The following is a 17,167-nucleotide window of genomic DNA, read 5'->3' as shown; positions in this document are numbered from 1 at the left end:
AGCATTTCACAACAAATTTTTTGTCTTTTTTGCACGGGCCGACCAAGAAGTTATTTTTCCGTGAAACTTTCTCCGTGCACATAGAATGTGAAGATGTATGTGTGAGACTTTTTTCATATTTTCTGGCATTTAGAAATAAGTTTTTAAAACTGGGTTCATCCACACACTTCTCTCAGCGTATGCCCTAAGTTTTACCTTGGCTTGCACCTCCATGCAATATGACTGTGCTTTCAGTAGATGGATCCAGGATGATGGCACGGCGGCGGTTGGTATAATCCTACGACAACGCGATGATTCAGTCATTTTCTCATCGTATCGCAACTTATTTAACTGCAGTGACGTTCTTGAGACAGAGATTTATGCATTGATTATCGGCATGACGCTTCTCCCAGTTATGGTTCAGTCCGATTCTTTGACTGCTTTATCTTATCTTTCCAGTTCTAGTTTAGATAGACCGGTTTATGGTCATTTAGTAGTTGAAGTTAAGTTATTTACAACCGATAGAGTGTTCCATTCCCCAGAAACTTCATAAATGTAATAGCGTTGCAGATTGCTTTGCAATGTATAGTTGCTCGCTTAGAGATACAATTGTGTGGCTCCGCAGAGGACCCGTGTATTAAGTATATCTTGCCTAAGGATTGTAACACTATAATAATGGAATAAACTATTATTGATCTCGAAAAAAAATACATCCAGCAAAAAAGACTCGCTTAAGCATCACCGCATAATCCTTAATGGAAGCACTTCACATCATGACATTGCAAAAATACTATGCAATTACACGTGTTTTCACAGTTGCCGTTGTCCTCCTGCATTATCCGAGAAAGGGCTCACGCCCTGGCTCTCGTCTTCGTCTCGGTGCGGCGGCTGCGAGAGCTGGAGAGACTCGAGCCCCCTCATCTGGGGCTCCACGTCCATGAAGTCCACGGCCTGTGGAAGATCGTCGTAGTTCACCATCTGGCTCGGCGCCGACGCCGCGGAGTACGCCGGCTGCAGCACCGCCAGTTGCTCCGCGCTGTTCGGGTGCGTGCTCGCGAGGGCCAGCCTGCAGTTGAAGAGCTGGGTTTGCAGGACGGAGAGCTGGCCCTGGAGGAGCGCTACCTGGTCCGGGTGTGAGCACAGTTTTTTTACTTGCGTTTTCGTTTTCGGGTACCATCAGCGCCATTTGAGAGGAACGAAGCGAACCTGGTGCTGGAGGGCGAGGATGGTGCCGACGCAGCCGTAGACGGGGTCGGCGATTCGCGCCTGCGCCTCGTAGCAGACGGTGCGCGCCGTGTCCCGGCGCAGCGCCACGGGCACGCGCGACAGCAGCTTGGCCACGTTGCTGGCCCCGAACACCCGGTGCACCGCCGCGAACTGCGCCGCGCCGCGCTCCCGCCCGCTGCCGCTGAAGTGCGGCGCGAACACGCACCCCGGCACGCACCGCCGCCGCAGGAACTTGCACGCGCCGCACGGCGCCCCCGGCCCCGCCGACGACGACGTCTCGTCCGCCTGCTGCTGCTGCTGCTGCTCCCTCGCCGCCGACCCGTGCACGGCGCCCCCGCGCTTCCTGGGCGGCGCTGGCTCCTCCTGCATCGCGCTTCGCATGCGCACGCACGCACGTACTGCGTACATGCGCGTGCGCCACGGCAGCGCGCGTGGCGTGAGCCGGGCGGCGAGTTTTAAAAGGGGTGGCAGCTGGTGGGTGGGTCCTCGCTCGCCGGAACCCCGGTGGTGTCCATGCAAGATTTATGAGGTCCGTGCCGCGCGGGGCCGCGGATATCACGCTCACGGAAGACAACGGTAGTGTGGTTAGCTCGGGAGCTGTTTGCCTTGTTGCCGTGAAGCTAGAAACCACACCAAGCTCAACTTCTCTCGGATCTACTCCCTCCGTCCCATAATGTAAGAACGTTCTTACATTATGGGACGGAGGGAGTATCAATTTTCTCGTGAAAGATTCACGGAATCGCATATTTGATGCAAATGGCACAGTGTATGGTTTTCACTTTCAATGAGATTTCAATAAAATTCAGTGATTTCATTGGACACTAAAATATTTGCCTTTCAGTCAAAACGTTGCACTTTCAGTAATACACGATATTTAAATATTTTTCAAAAAAAAAATCAAATGTTTGGTTGAATTCTAGTGAATGTTTCAGCCCTTTAGCCAAAATGCAAACCAAGAACACTGAATTTTGGTGATTTCGATTGTTGCTGAAATATTTCTAAAATTGAAAGTAGAAACATAAACCAGAGAAGAGACAACGGAACAGAGGAAGGGAATGTGTGCCCAACTGACAACACAGACTCCATTGTCAACATATTTAAGAGACAATGCAGGTTTTAGTAAGAAACAAGCCTCATTCTCGTGGCGAATCGATCTGTTGTGCAAGTTTACTTCCCTTGCAGCAAATCTCTTGTTAAGAAAGAGTACATTATCCAATTTGTTACAAAGTCGGCAGTTACAATTGATGTCATATTAAAAGGAATACATGAAATTTGTTAGGAACGAATTACAACTGATGAAATGAAGGAATAATAACTCATCCAGAAGCTAGCCAACATTCTTGTAAAGTACAAACAGCGCATAACAAAATTTGCTTGGAAGGAATTACAACCGATGAGACGAACTTAGGTTTCTTCTGCAGGTAATACACCAGGGCAACACGAGCTTTCACAGAAGCACGGTAAGCCCTTAGGATTGGGTTTAGCATCCCCGTAACTGAAGGCGAGCTCTTCCCCGTCCACTATATCTCTGGCAGCAAAAAGGCAGAGCCTTGGGAGCAACGAGCCAGAGCTCCTCACTAAGATAGGGCGCAGGTTGCCTCCGTCACATGAATGGTTGATGAAACGAGCCACGTTTCCCACTTTTGTTGCATCAATGTTAACTCGCATGCATACTCTCCCAGAAGGAAGATGCTCTCGTATGACCAGGAGTGCAGGAGAGAGCTTACCAACCGAGGCAAGCTCGTCATACAGCCTATGCCTCCTCCGGGCTTCTTCTGTTGTCAAGAACTCACCTATAATAATTCAAACATAAATATAGCATAGTTAAAGTCAATGTTGGCAGGAACATAACCCGCAATTAATAAACCAATGTAAGCTAAAGCTGACCTAAAGAAAGTTATGTGAAGATTACGAAAGGGATTTTCCAATCAGCCCTCTAATTCCCACAGGCTACAGCCCTTATATTTGTCTTTCAGATTAAAAACTGGAAAATGGTAAGCTCAGTCTGCCATTCAGAATACGAAGTAATCTAGTCACCAAAACATAAGCACACCCGACCGCCGAGCCAAAAAGAACTTTATATGCAGCCCTTCACAATTCAAAAGGGATTTAACAATAAATGCAGCCTAACAAACCAATGGAGTAGGCCAACAACAAACGGTATTTGGGAAGTACCCAAAACTTGAGTAGCTCATAGATGATGCCAGGTAAAGATGATGAGGGCTCACATGAATTTTCAGTGATCCCAGTCATTGGTATATGAAGTTCAGTTTTTTCAAACAACAATGCTCTAATGCAGAACAATAATTTTCTAGCCACCCACAAAGTAGGCATTTGCATTGCTGGTGTGCACTCTAAACTCTATGATTCTGTTCAGATAAAACTGGAGATTGGGCTTCCATATTCCAAACCTCCTTCAAATATTTATCAAGATTAGCACATCATTACTGCATACAGATACCTATCCCAAACCACACCTTACACTCGAAGTGCATGATTCTTTCAGATATTTTCAAGGGACCCTCTATCCTACCTGAAAATGCTTTTGACATGAACCACGATACAGTAGCAAGTTCTTGCCCTCTAAGCAACTAATTATCAAGTCCGTTGATTTTCTTTGAAGCCTTGACGCAATTCAGTGTAAACCGAAACAAACACGAGAGTCACAACTAATACACCATACTGAGACCAAAACTGACCACGGGGATCAGTTGTGAGGCACATCTGCAGGTGAACTTATCTGCATCCAAGCATCATCGTTTGACAAATATGTAAGGGAAATCATGACTTTGCATACTCTAGTGTAAATTCATAAATCATCAATCTAGCATTCATTGATCGACAATTTTGACAAGGATTCAGCAGCGTCATCGGAACTAGGGAGGGGTGTATTCTAGAATCGTACCGGCATACTCGCAGACGAACTGGCCGCGGTGAATGACCTCGGCGGCGTGCAGCGCCCACCCTTTCTTCAGTTGGCGCAGGACGCGCAGCCGCACCGTGACGCCGCGCTGCGTCCGCCGGTTCTCGCACGAGGGCCCGCACGCGCACCCGTCGCCGCACTCGCTGAGGCTCGCCATACCCGCCCCCGACGCATCCGCCGCCTCGGCCTCCGCGTCGGCGCACGCGCACGCCGCGCCGCCGCACTCCCCCCGGGCGCACGAGCAGCCGGCCAAGGGGAGGCCTAGGTCGGGGCGGGGCCAGGTAGGGCCCGGAGTCCGGGACCATGCGCAGCCCCACGGCTGCGCGTGGAAGGAGGCCGCGGAAGGTATGAGGGAGAAGGGCGTGTAGATGAAGTAGGAGTAGGGCTGGGAGTCGATGGGGTTGACGAAGGGGGCAGGGAAGGCCTCCAGGCCGCGAGCCGAGTCGGCGGCGCGGCGGGCGGTGACGGCAGACGCGGCCGCTCGCATGGCGCGGCTGGCGGAAGCCGCGGCGGCAAGGTCGGGCGGCGGCAGCCACGGGAGGACCAGCTCCGCCAACTCGCTGACGGCATCGGCCGCCGTTGGATTTCTCATCCCGGGCAGGGGCCGGTGGAGCGTGATTTTTTTTTGACAGTCCCTGAGAAAGATTATTTTTCCTACAGCGGGGGGACGTCTGTTTAGTTTTGTTTTTAGCAAGGGAGCGTCTGCTGGTAGCGTGCATATACCTCAACTAGACCCGTAGTTATAGCCTGTTTGGACTTCTATTCTCGATCCATGTGAAACTTAAAGCATTTCTCAACATGGCTTCCGAAAAACGCTTGAATCGGCAGTTTTTTAAGAGCTAGGTCTGAGCGATGCAACACAACGCATGTGTGGTGGATGCGGATGTACGCGTGGGGATACGCGGGAGACGTCGTGTTGTTTCCGGAAGCGGCGCCATAAATCCGCGCACCCTTCTCCAATGGCTCACTCTCTCCTCTCTTCACACTCTCATCGACGACTGAGCACCGACAGCGAGCATCGGTGGCAAGATCTGGACAAAGGGCAACGTCACCTCTCCTTCACACGTCCGGCAATGGCAGTTAGCCATCTCCCCATTTTACATGATTGTAGTTGTACCCTTTGATTTGCATCGATTGTAGTTGTAAGCTTCGATTTAGGCATCGATTGTAGTTGTATTCGTCGATCTAGGCATCAATTGTAGTTGTAGGCTTCGATTTGAGCATCGATTGTAGTTGTAGCGGTCGATTTAGGCATCAGTTGTTGCATGCTTCGATTTGAGACCGAACGAAGCGCATCTGATCAGTTTTTTTTTGCTTCGATCCGATTCGATTTGATTCCCCTCTAATCGGGTTAATCCATATTGCGTGCTTCCATGCTTTGTGCTTATGACCAGAGTAGGAATAAGAGTGCCTACTAGGAATAGTATGCATGCTCACTGATCAAGGTACATTCATTGACCTGTTGTTCATACGTTCAATGCAGAATGACAAGCTCGTCCTCAACAATGCAGCTTCAGGGAACTCCTCAAAGGGCAAGAATGTTTTATTTGACAAGAAGGGCAAGGTGATGGTGGAGCTCGCAACGCCCCGAAGAGGCGTAAGAACTATGACCACTTCCATGAGGACGTCAAGTCACTTATGCAAGGTCATACTTGCACCCCTAGTTGGAGTGTCTGCCGCCCTGTGACTTAACCAAGCACTTGACCATTGTCCCACCACAATTCGTGCTGAGGACGAGCACCAGCTGCGTCTGGAGGATCATGGTCCGGACGATCAACAACAGACTCACCCTTGATAAAGGTTTGGCCCCCTTCACCGTTTCTCACCATATCAAGATCGGGTACCTCGTCACCTTACAAGCTGCCGAGTCCCGACACCTTGCTGGTGATCGTCTTCAATGACGATGTGGTTGAGTTGGTGGCCAAGTGCAAGGAGCATGAAGAGGCATTTGCCATGGACCCTTCAGGTGTTATCTTTGCGCCTTTTAGTTTAAGTTGGACAATTAGTTTGAGACTCTGGTGACTCTTTTAGTAAGTGTGTGTTACTCCCTCTTGTACTAAATCAACAACAATTAATATAGATGGAGTAGTTTAACTGTGTGTGAGTACAGTTTAAGACTCTGGTTTATGTTATGCCTGTTATTAGTTGTCTTGCCTATAACCTCACCACTCGAACAAGAGATTACCAGATCACATTGTCTTGTATGTAACCAAACAACAACACTTTGCATCTGCGGAGAACAAGCTTGCAACCAAACATCAATGCTTTTGTTTCCGCTCAGCCAGGCTAGAGGGGGTGCAGGCAAACAAGTGTGTGCAGAACATGATCTTTTGTATCTCAGCCTGGTTGAGCCGGACCACAGATGCAAAGTGCCTGGTTGAGTCAAACCACAAAGATGCAAAGTGCCTAAAATTCATGCAGGCTACCGAACGCTCCCTAACTTTCTTTTCTACTACTCCAGCATGCATATCCGGTACTAGTACCCAAAGCAGGTAGGTTGCATAACTCGCAGGCCTGCAGCAAGTTCATGGAATGGAATGGAATGCACAACTGCACAAACAATTACGATTGGTATCATCCAAACAAGGATTTTTGGTCATAACCAAAAAGTTGGTAGAGTAGGCTTTGATCACAATCCAAACACCCCATAAGGCAGAGAAGACCAAGACTTCTTATACACAGAAACATCAACAACTTTTCCTTCGGGACACAAGGATGCTGAAAACTCAGGATCTTTGATACGGCAAACCGTGGTATAACAAGATATCTCGAGGCTTATACAGCATAAAAATTACTTTTGCAAAGAACAACCAGATGAAGCATACGCGATTCATCAGCAACTAACAGGCTGGAGTCAGAATCTGTCAATGACCCACATTCAACTTATCAGAGCATACGGGCTTCTAGCTCTCAGGTATAGCATATCATAAGAGATGATATAGACTTCAGGTCGCGCTAGTGTCCTCAACAGACTTCTTGTATTCAGGCTTGAGCTCATGCGTCCCTTGATTCGGCCCTCTCTTGTTGTAGACGCAAAGATCGTTCATTATCTCCTTCAGGAATTGCTGCATGAATAAGGTGCCATCAGGTCACAAATGAATGCAGTAACTGTAGCAAGCAACGGATCAACGTCTTATCAGTAAATAAATGCTTCTAGCTAGGAATCAGGCAAAATACCTCTGGTTGATCAGTTTCCTGCATTAGATGCCTCAGTGACCAATTCGGCTGCCTCTCAAATAACTTGAATAGGATGTTTTCAATATCCCCACGATCCCTTCGTGTTCTTTTCACTTCAGGAGTTCTGGTTGGCGCCGGCTTCTTCTTGTCCTGATAAGCACGAAAATTAGGAGTGATGAGACTCTTAAAAGAAGACCAATTCAAATGATCTGTTTACTGGGAATGCTTTTGTTGCCAGAGAAGGTAATTGTTGAAAACATAACATGTAAGGTATAAGATGGAAATCCTAACTTCAGAACCATTTATTAGTACTCTCAAGACCCCTAGCAATCTTGAGAGTTGTCTTAGCCATCTTGAGCAAGGACGACTACCTTTGGACCAGAATGAGGCCCGCCACCAATCATGCTAATCATTGTGCGCACATTCACATGCTCCTTGTCAAGTACCTACAAAGAAATGAAGGGGAAAGGTGAATTTACATGACAACACTTGGAAGATGTAAGAGACAGAAAAGGGCAAGATCAAATTAAAATTCTCACATGCACTTTTCTTGTTTTAATCATAGAATTTTTAGTCCTCTCACGGCATAATTTTGCATAGTCTGAAAGGTTTTCTTTGTGCGGTTCCATGTCAAATTTGTGCTCGACTTTTCCTTCGCATGCAAGCTTCCCTGAAATAAACAGAACGCAGTAATTATGTGACGCAGAAAAAAAATTAGTGCTGTGTTGTTCCGAATAAACAGCTTGTGTAAATTGTATTGGTTCAGCAGGGTGCATATAACATGTGGTAGAGGAGAATCTACCAAAAAAACTTCCAAAGGCAACAGCATAAAACGTATGTGATGCCAGTACGACGTAACAAGACACAACCAAGAAACTGTACAGAAAAAATGGATACTAAAAGCAGTACAGTTAAACGTTAGTTATTGCCCTTAACCCTGTTAAAGGGAAACATCCAACAGGCACGATAAACCAAAGGCCAAATATATAATTAACTAGCCATCAACTAGCAAATAGGATTTCTGAGCTTCGTGTGATGCTTTATGGAAACACGTATGTGATGGGATACACATGATATGAGCCAGCAGGTATACTGAAATGACTACGTATGAAGTTGCTTGCAAAATCTAAAAAGTAGAGAGCCCACAACAAACCATATATTGAGTGGATTAATTAGAACTGAAACATCAACAAGGTGCTTAAAGAGCAAGTTCAAACTAAACAGACTTATAGAAGGAAATAGTTCGACAAGAGGACCCGATTTGTGAGCAGCCTGACAGTATAATGATATCGACAAATTAGCACTATCCCAATATCACAATATGTACAATCAGACCTGGACTATATATAAACTGTGCCAATTCTTTTCCTACTTAATGAATAGCTAGAGCTCCTGGTCGTTTCCCAAAACAAAGCTCAACTATGCCAATAAGGCAATAACTATAGATAATTGGGGCCTGAGGACTCGGACTCTAGAATTTATTAAACACCTTAATTTCAGGACTACGGTGGGGTTCGTTGGCATGAGGTGTAACTAGCTTCTGAACCAAATTAGACAATGCAATACATATTATTATTACATTAAGAAGCATATATTGGTAAAACAAGCATTGTTTATTTCTCACTTACGGAAACAACTGATCTCAACGTTTTCTGAGAAAAATAAATTAAATGCATGTTGATACAATAAAAAGGTTAAAGACAGCATATTACCTTGGTTAGACTCAGAGAAAACACACATTGGCACAAAATCCTTGAACATATTCAAAGAGTAATTCTTCGGTGTGTTGCCATTGTTAGTTTGAGCCATCTCCATCTTGAACTGTTATTTCACTAACACCGTATAAGAAACATAGGTACCATAACAAAAACATCTCAAATGGATGTTATTATACAAATTTAGTGAACAGTGCTGTCTTATGGCCTCTGGGGAAACTGGGGCACAAAGAGAGAGGAGATGGATGAACAACATTTATATGACTGTAGGCATAAAAACTGACAACCGAGTTCTGGAAAGGAAAAATGGAAAAGACATGTACAGGCACTACTGTTTAACCACCAGAGATAGCGTTAGTTTTTAAGCCTCGTTGTAGAGCATACATGCTTACGCAGTTATGCTAAGCCCTTTCACGATTTGTTACAGTCCAGAATGTTGCTTAATGCCTCCAGACTGCATAGGCTTTTCTCCCAGAAACTACCGACAAATTTTATGCTCATAATTCATCAGAGAGTGATAGCTGAAAAATTCTGAATAACACACATACATTATATATCAAGATCCAAAGTGCAGTGCTATAATTGCTCAAATTGATCGAGTTAAGTCTCGAAAAATAAGTTACCCATGGCACTTCGAGGTGAAACATACGGACTAGAGACAGGCGTTACATATCTGAAAAACTAACATCAATTAAAGCATACAGTAACGCAGCTGAAGGCAACCTTCTAGTAATGCGCCTGGACAGAAAAGTTCGTGCTTAAGACAGAAAGAAAATCCAATAGTTCATCATCGTTTAGGCAATGCGATTCTAGTAGGGGTTAGCTGATCTTATCTCGGAGCTCACCTTCTGCCCACCACAACCCCAAACAACATACATTGGAATAACTTAGCGGCTACGTTTCGATGGAGGCAAAGCCACGCAAACGGGAGCGATGGGGGAGACTCTTGCCTGGTTCGGGTCCTCGTCGGTGCTGAGCGGGTCGAAGGAGAGGATGACCTTGGCGACGACGGGGTTAGGGTTAGGGTTGGGACCTCCGGCATCGGCGGCGGCGGCGGCGGCCTCCTGCCAGGCGCGCGAGACGATGGTCGGGCACTTCATGAGCCAGACGGAGCGGTCGGCCCGGCCCGTCTCCAGGTGCTTCCCCTCCTCGGCCATGCCCGCGGGTCGGTGGTGCTCCGGTGAGCGGTTCCCCTCGGGGTCGAAGGCTGCGCGGCTCGCCGGCTCGTGTGCCGGGAATCGAGGCGCGTCCTGCTTTAACTCGGGGATCGGGACGGTTTGGCGACGGGAAGAGGCGGTGGGTATTGTACACTAGGAAAAACAGGGCTTTTCCTATTTGCCGCTCTGTGCGGCAGATTGCCAGACAATCCCATACACCGAGCAGTAGCGAGCCACTGGGCCAGCCCATTTACCTTAGCCAGTGTAACACCTTCTAAAAGATTCTGGTCGATTTTATAGAGTTTTTTTACCGGTTTTTTTGTTTTATTTCTAAAATATATTCAAAATTTAAAAAAATGAATGTGTTGTTGTTCATATTTTTTAATGATCGAAATTTAAAATGTTCATAATTTTTAAGAAATATTCAATTAAAAAAACTTCTAAAAAGACCCAAATTTCAAAAATTGTTTAGTTCTCTACAAAATCAAAAAATATTTTTAATTTTACAAATTTTTTGTGTCTAAAAAATCATTTTAAAAAATAAGTATTTTTTATTTCCCTAAAAAACTGTAACAAAAACTGAAGAAAAAACATTTGAGCGCTTGCTATACACTAGCTTCGCTACATGGGCAGGCCCAGTTGTGAGGGGGTCGCCTGTGCGACAAATAGGAGCTCCTGAAAAAACAGAGAGAACCCATCAGATGCATGTGTGTCATGTGGATGGGTTGCGGTATTTCTTGTTTAGGTCGTTTGTGGGTAAGCTCCTACTCTATTCCTTCAACAAAGAATTGCTTGTAAAATGTGTGGCCTAGAATGGCTCCTAGACGCCGCTATAGATATTGTAATTACCTGGTACACTGCGAGATACATCCGTATAGAGTTTCTTTCATGTTCATAGTATGAGCTATGTTTATATTGAGTTAAATCTAAGAAAAATGTATTGATCGTTGTTGTAAAGTGTAAGTGCATCAAGTGCCCCTTAGTGATTAGGAGTTATAGTCCCTGAAGATTTGGTTTAACCCATGAAAGACGACCCTTAAAAATATATTTCTTCAACTGAAGAATTTGGTGATGAAAATAATATGGCTTTTGATGAAATTGATGTGAAGACTCTGAAGCTTGAAGGTTTTTTTCGTAGTTTGTTTCTTCTTATTTGAATCATAGGAAAATCAGTACTGTTAAAGGGGGGTCTAGGTGAAACATATTTCACATTTCCAAAGTGATGCTCAAACCTATACATACACTAGCCACTTCAAGTGAAGCCGTTGAAAATCTTCATAACAATTGACGAATTTACTAGCGACAGTGACAAAGTTCATCTCGTTGCTGAAGAATTTGGTCACGCTAAGGAGTTAGGAATTCTCCAGTGCGATCTGCCTATCGTGAGGAAATTGAGTGCCCGACGAAATGGAGAGTTCGATTTCCGACCTTTGTTGCGCCGCATGCCAGCTGCCGAGCGGATCCTTATCCTGACAACGGTCATGTCTGAGAAGGGCATTTATGACAATTCATGTCGGGTTGCCCTGGCTATAAATAGTCGTCCCCACAACCACTTGTTGGTTGGCTGCTCTACGGAGAACTTGAAACTTGTCATTTGAGAGCAACCCATCCTCTGACGACTTTAAGATAATCCAAGTGAGGAAAAACCCAACCAGAGCCAAAGTGATTGAGCATCACTGAAGAGATTGATCTGTGTGATCCGACGTCTGTTACCTTTGAATACTGTCATTCTTCCAGACGGTTAGGCATCAAGTTCTGAGCACCCACAAGTCATTGTGGTGTGCTGGTGAACAAGTATGTGAAGGTTTTGGAAGTCTACATTGAATACTTACCACGAATGATTGGGCAAGGTCTAAGTGACCTTGGCTCAAGAGGAATACGGTGAGGACTAAGTGTCCTCTGAGATCATCTCAGCCACCTCAACCAGACGTACAGTTGATACATCAACTGGAACTGGTCTACCAAATCGTTGTGTCTTCCCCGAGCCAACCTGGTTTCAAATTTATCAACCTTACCTTAAGTATTTTCGTTGTTGAAGAATTTGTGATCTACTTTTTAAAGAATCTGAACCGAAGACTTTCATCATGTTGTCTTTCATTTCTTCAGTTCAACTTCCTCATGCTTGTATGCATGTATGATTGCATGTTTTTCACCCGTATGTATCTTGTATGCATGCTTTATGTTTCTGTGATGATTTAGTTCCCTCGAGTTTCTATTTCTTCACTCTGATCTTCGTCAAATTCATCAGAATTTGACGAATTTTTAAAAATCTCCCATTCACCCCTCCCCCTCTGGTAGTTAACACGCACTTTCATAAAGTGTTGCTTCTATCATGAGAGAAAAAATTATGACATATATCATGACTATATATAAAACTAAAACTTACATTTAACGTTATGAAAAATTCTACTTGATCCCGTTTGCAAGAGATGCACATGCAACTTCGGTGTGTGATCTCCTACACATGCATATGTGTGCATCCAAGCTACTATGGTTTTGTTTGTATGTCAGATGATGATGCTTCTTCTATTTGACCATGTTTGCAATAGATGCATATGCATCTTCTGCGGGTTGAAAGGGTCTTGAAATGACGGTGCGCTGTCTGTTGAAAGGTCTTAAGATGATGATGATGACGACCATGGTGTGTGTGTGCAAGCTACACTATAGCAATTCAGTTCACACGACTAACAAAAATAATCCTAGTATGAGATGCTATGCGTTTAAGTTTTTCTAATAGTTCGCGTGGTTTTAGGTTGTTATCCATTGTCACTAATACTATTGCATGCAACTTTACTTGGATTTTGGAACAATGTAAAATTTAAATAATGTTTATTTGTAACAAAATGACTTTTGAGTTTGCTCTGGTTGTATCTTCACTTAATGATGTTCGAACAATACACTAGCCAACGACAAAGCTATATGTAGTTTAGGGCGGTTGCTCCCCCCTGCCGCCAAATGTTCGTATATTTACTGAAAACTTTTTTGTCAGGGCTCAGGTTGAAGAAATTCAAGTCCTCCCCCCACCCTAACATGCATATTTTAAACTGACCGTACGACAGAACCTCAACACAAGAGAACACTACTAAGTGAGCACAAAGAAATATAAACCCGAATTAAGTGCATAGCACCCGACACAAATCGACCAACGATATGTGGCGTGTTGTCACCCACAAGCCTAGCTAGTGGTCATGAGAGGAAAAGATGTACTTCCACGTGTATATATTCCATATCATGAAAGTCAGTGTAAAGACATAAATATAAGAAATGTAACTCCTTGTAGCAAATACGATACTAATACCCTATGTATATGTGATTGTAGGATAAAAATGATGATTATGAAGGAAATATGCCCTAGAGGCAATAATAAAGTTGTTATTTTATATTTCCTTATTCATGATAAAGGTTTATTATTCATGATAGAATTGTATTGATCAGAAACCTTAATACATGTGTGAATACATAAACAAACAACGTGTCCCTAATGAGCCTCTACTAGACTAGCTCGTTGATCAAAGATGGTTAAGGTTTCCTAACCATAGACATGAGTTGTCATTTGATAACAGGATCACATCATTAGGAGAATGATGTGATGGACAAGACACATCCGTTAGCTTAGCATAATGATCGTTCGAGTTTTATTGCTATTGCTTTCTTCATGTCAAATACATATTCCTTCGACTATGAGATTATGCAACTCCTGGATACCGGAGGAATGCCTTGTGTGCTACCAAACGTCACAACATAACTGGGTGATTATAAATATGCTCTACAGGTATCTCCGAAGGTGTTTGTTGAGTTGGCATAGATCAAGAGTAGGATTTGTCACTCCGAGTATAGAAGAGGTATCTCTGGGCCCTCTCGGTAATACACATCATAAGCTTGCAAGCAAACGACTAAGGAGTTAGTCATGAGGTGTTGTATTACAGAAAGAGTAAAGAGACTTGCCGGTAACAAGACTAAACTAGGTATGAAGACACCGATGATCGAATCTCGGGCAGTAACATACTGATGGATAAAGGGGATTACGTATGTTGTCATAACGGTTTGACAGATAAAGATCTTCGTAGAATATGTAGGAGCCAATATGGGCGTCCAGGTTCCGCTATTGGTTATTGATCGGAGAGGTGTCTCGGTCATGTCTACATAGTTCTCAAACCCATAGGGTCCGCAAGCTTAACGTTCGATGACGATTTAGTATTATATGAGTTATGTGATTTGGTGACCGAATGTTGTTCGGAGTCCCAGATGAGATCACAGACATGACGAGGAGTCTCGAAATGGTCGAGAGGTAAAGATTGATATATAGGATGATAGTATTCGGACACCGGAAGTGTTCCGGAGTGTATCGGGTATTTATCGTAGTACTGGAGGGGTTACGGGAACCCCCCGGGGGGAATATATGGCCCATACGGGCCATGAGAGGGGAGCACACCAGCCCACAAGGGGTGGCGCCCCCCCATGGCAGGAGGCCGAGTGGGAGAAGGAAAAGAGGGGGTTCGCCCCCCCATCCTTCTCTCTTCCCCCTTCCCTTTTCTTCTCCGGTGAAATAAGGCAGGGGGCGCCACTTGGGGATACCCCAAGTAGGATTCGGATCCTACTTGGGGCACCCCCTGGCTGCTCCCTCCTCCCCCACCTATATATACTAGTAGAATGCCCGTGCGTAGCCACGGGCCTAATATTTTTTTTGACTACGCATATAAATATAATGCATATCAAATTTCACATGTATAGAAAAGATAGCCTACAACAATAAAAAAATAATTTAAACCCACTTCACTTGCAATGTAATTCAGTGATGTAAACATAGAAAGCAATGATCCAAATAATTATCATTACGAACTAAGATCTACTCCATGCGCTTAAGATATACCCATACAAAGTCAGGAGTGTTATCTTTAGCTTCATTCACACGATACTTCAAGAGGTATAATAAAAATCCCGTTCTCAAGTCATAACCATCCTACACGAGCAATATATATAATAGTAAAACGCCCGTGCGTTGCTACAGGCTACAATACATATAAATAAATCAAAAAATTATTAAGGTCATCTTTAAGATCAAAACTCATCTCTTCATCATACGTCCGTGCGTGTTTGGAGATCAAAAGGTCACCCAGCAGGCTCTCATTCAACCATCTCGATTGTCCATGCTTCCATAAATCTAGACCATATGTGGGGGAGAAATATAGTTGTCCAGAGACTATCTACATTGTCATGTCCAACATGTGGGCCGAACATAAAAATCCCACCCCACGACACAAGCTTCCCCTTTCCTGTCGAATCCTGCCCTTCCTGCTCAGTTTCAAGCCTTAAAGAAACATTTCTCGCTGGAATCCCCTCCTTTAATACTGATAACACCCACCTCACATTCACCCTGTCTCTGTCTCTCCTTCACACTGTACCTCCCCACGAACCGCCAAGGAGACCCTTACAAATCATCCGCCTCGATCCCCTCCCCCTGTGTTCATGTCGATCTGCCACCGCAGTCAAGGGGGAGAAGGCGTGCGCCGCCTATGACCCCCCCCAAAGCTAAAAAGACAAATCCGATGTCTCCTGAGCCATTGGCACGTTGTAATATACAGTTGAATGTTATGCATTACCATGAAACAAAAATATGTCCATTCTTGGGCATGTAACTAATACACCACTGTGTCCATTATTACATCCTAAAGCAACCAACCAATGCATTTACGCTTTTATCCTAACAAAAAAATTGTACAAGAATGTCATGCATTACCACAAAACAATGCATTTACTCTTGATTCAACCAACCAATGCATTTACCATTATATCCTAACCAAAAACTTATATGACTTGATGCAAAAAAATATGGACTGCTCGCTCATGCAATTTTCTGCAAAGCCGTCTCTAATGAAATGCAATTTTTCACATTTTCTAAGGCATAAAAATTGTTCCACTCAGACCGCCATAACTTAATGAACCGAGCTCAACCCATCCCACATACCACATAATTTCATGTCAATGATAAACTAAGCTAAACTGTTGGACCAAAATAAAATATTGTTACTGGACACTTCAAATAACCTACTACTGATGTATCATAGTTCTTACTAAGCATTTGGATATAACTTTGAAACATTAATCCCAGTTTTACAACTTCTTGTTGCGTCTAAAAATCAGTTCATCTCAATGAATACATGAAGTGAACTCCACTGTTTGATTCCTAGTTCTTTTATGTTTATGCCCGCACACTTTCATACACAGATCCATCGTGATATTTGGAAAATAGAACATACATATTCATATTCAATTGCCCCAGCTTCTCCATCACTTCAACATATTCATTTATTTTCTTCAATACCTTGGTCACAACTGATATTAGTCTCGGTCTTCTCCAGCTTCGGCATGCAAGGTTCCAGCAGCAGATTGCACTTCACTTAGAACTCCTGCAATATCCATGCATGTGTCAGACTGTGTGAACTACCAAAGTTGTGAAAATTCTCACATGGAACAACCCCTTATTCATTCCTTTATAGTTGATGTTCAAATCTACCATGATTGGAAGTACCAGCCTAAGCTGTAGTCAAGTATTTAGTACTACCCCTGTAACTAAATATAAGACATTTTTGCAGTTCAAATTTAACTGCAAGAACGTCCTATATTTAGTAGTATATGGCAGCAAAATTAGTAGGGGGCTGACTTGTGACTTAATCAAACACAAGCAGAAAACATGGACTATTTGGGCCATGCGTTAATATATGACAATTGGATAACCATTAACATAATTTAAATGGATGGACGATGGAACTGATGTCCGATTTCTATTTTGCAGTAGTTTCATTGACCTTTTTTTGCAACATCTATAATACATTTAAATTAATTCCAGATATTTTGAAACAACGATTGCAGCAAGCACCACTAATGTTGTAGCGGTCCACTTCTAATGTCGTTGTCTATATCTGAATATAACGTAAGCAAAAAAGGTTTCATACCTTTAAAAACATAACGGAGATGACCATAATGTTCAA

General features: G+C 43.9%; 3 protein-coding genes and 1 long non-coding RNA gene across 4 annotated transcripts; 1 reads left to right on the top strand and 3 right to left on the bottom strand.

Moving 5' to 3' along the window:
• Positions 1–513: 513 nt before the first annotated feature.
• Positions 514–1,575, bottom strand: LOC109736391 (LOB domain-containing protein 4). Its single transcript, XM_020295612.2, has 2 exons — positions 1,186–1,575; positions 514–1,101 (listed from the first exon to the last, which is right to left on the bottom strand). The coding sequence occupies exons 1-2, from the start codon at positions 1,573–1,575 to the stop codon at positions 790–792; spliced, it is 702 nt and encodes a 233-aa protein (XP_020151201.1). The 3' UTR covers positions 514–789.
• A 786-nt stretch (positions 1,576–2,361) lies between these two features.
• Positions 2,362–4,782, bottom strand: LOC109736395 (histone-lysine N-methyltransferase SUVR3). Its single transcript, XM_020295616.4, has 2 exons — positions 4,112–4,782; positions 2,362–2,999 (listed from the first exon to the last, which is right to left on the bottom strand). Exons 1-2 carry the CDS (start codon positions 4,719–4,721, stop codon positions 2,611–2,613), a joined length of 999 nt encoding a protein of 332 aa, XP_020151205.1. The 5' UTR covers positions 4,722–4,782; the 3' UTR covers positions 2,362–2,610.
• A 108-nt stretch (positions 4,783–4,890) lies between these two features.
• LOC120976814 (uncharacterized) lies at positions 4,891–6,223 on the top strand. The gene is made up of 2 exons (XR_005773251.3): positions 4,891–5,208; positions 5,613–6,223. It is a non-coding gene; the product is annotated as an uncharacterized lncRNA (long non-coding RNA).
• Positions 6,224–6,845: 622 nt separating this feature from the next.
• LOC109736396 (uncharacterized) lies at positions 6,846–10,301 on the bottom strand. The gene is made up of 6 exons (XM_020295617.4): positions 9,972–10,301; positions 9,019–9,127; positions 7,846–7,976; positions 7,678–7,752; positions 7,307–7,456; positions 6,846–7,194 (listed from the first exon to the last, which is right to left on the bottom strand). The coding sequence occupies exons 1-6, from the start codon at positions 10,176–10,178 to the stop codon at positions 7,075–7,077; spliced, it is 792 nt and encodes a 263-aa protein (XP_020151206.1). The 5' UTR covers positions 10,179–10,301; the 3' UTR covers positions 6,846–7,074.
• Between the last annotated feature and the right edge of the window lie 6,866 nt (positions 10,302–17,167).

The sequence above is a fragment of the Aegilops tauschii genome, chromosome 3 (assembly GCF_002575655.3).
Source record: "Aegilops tauschii subsp. strangulata cultivar AL8/78 chromosome 3, Aet v6.0, whole genome shotgun sequence".
NCBI lineage: Eukaryota > Viridiplantae > Streptophyta > Magnoliopsida > Poales > Poaceae > Aegilops > Aegilops tauschii.
The sequence above is the reverse complement of the archived record's forward strand: the minus strand, read 5'-3'. Positions and strand labels throughout refer to the sequence as shown.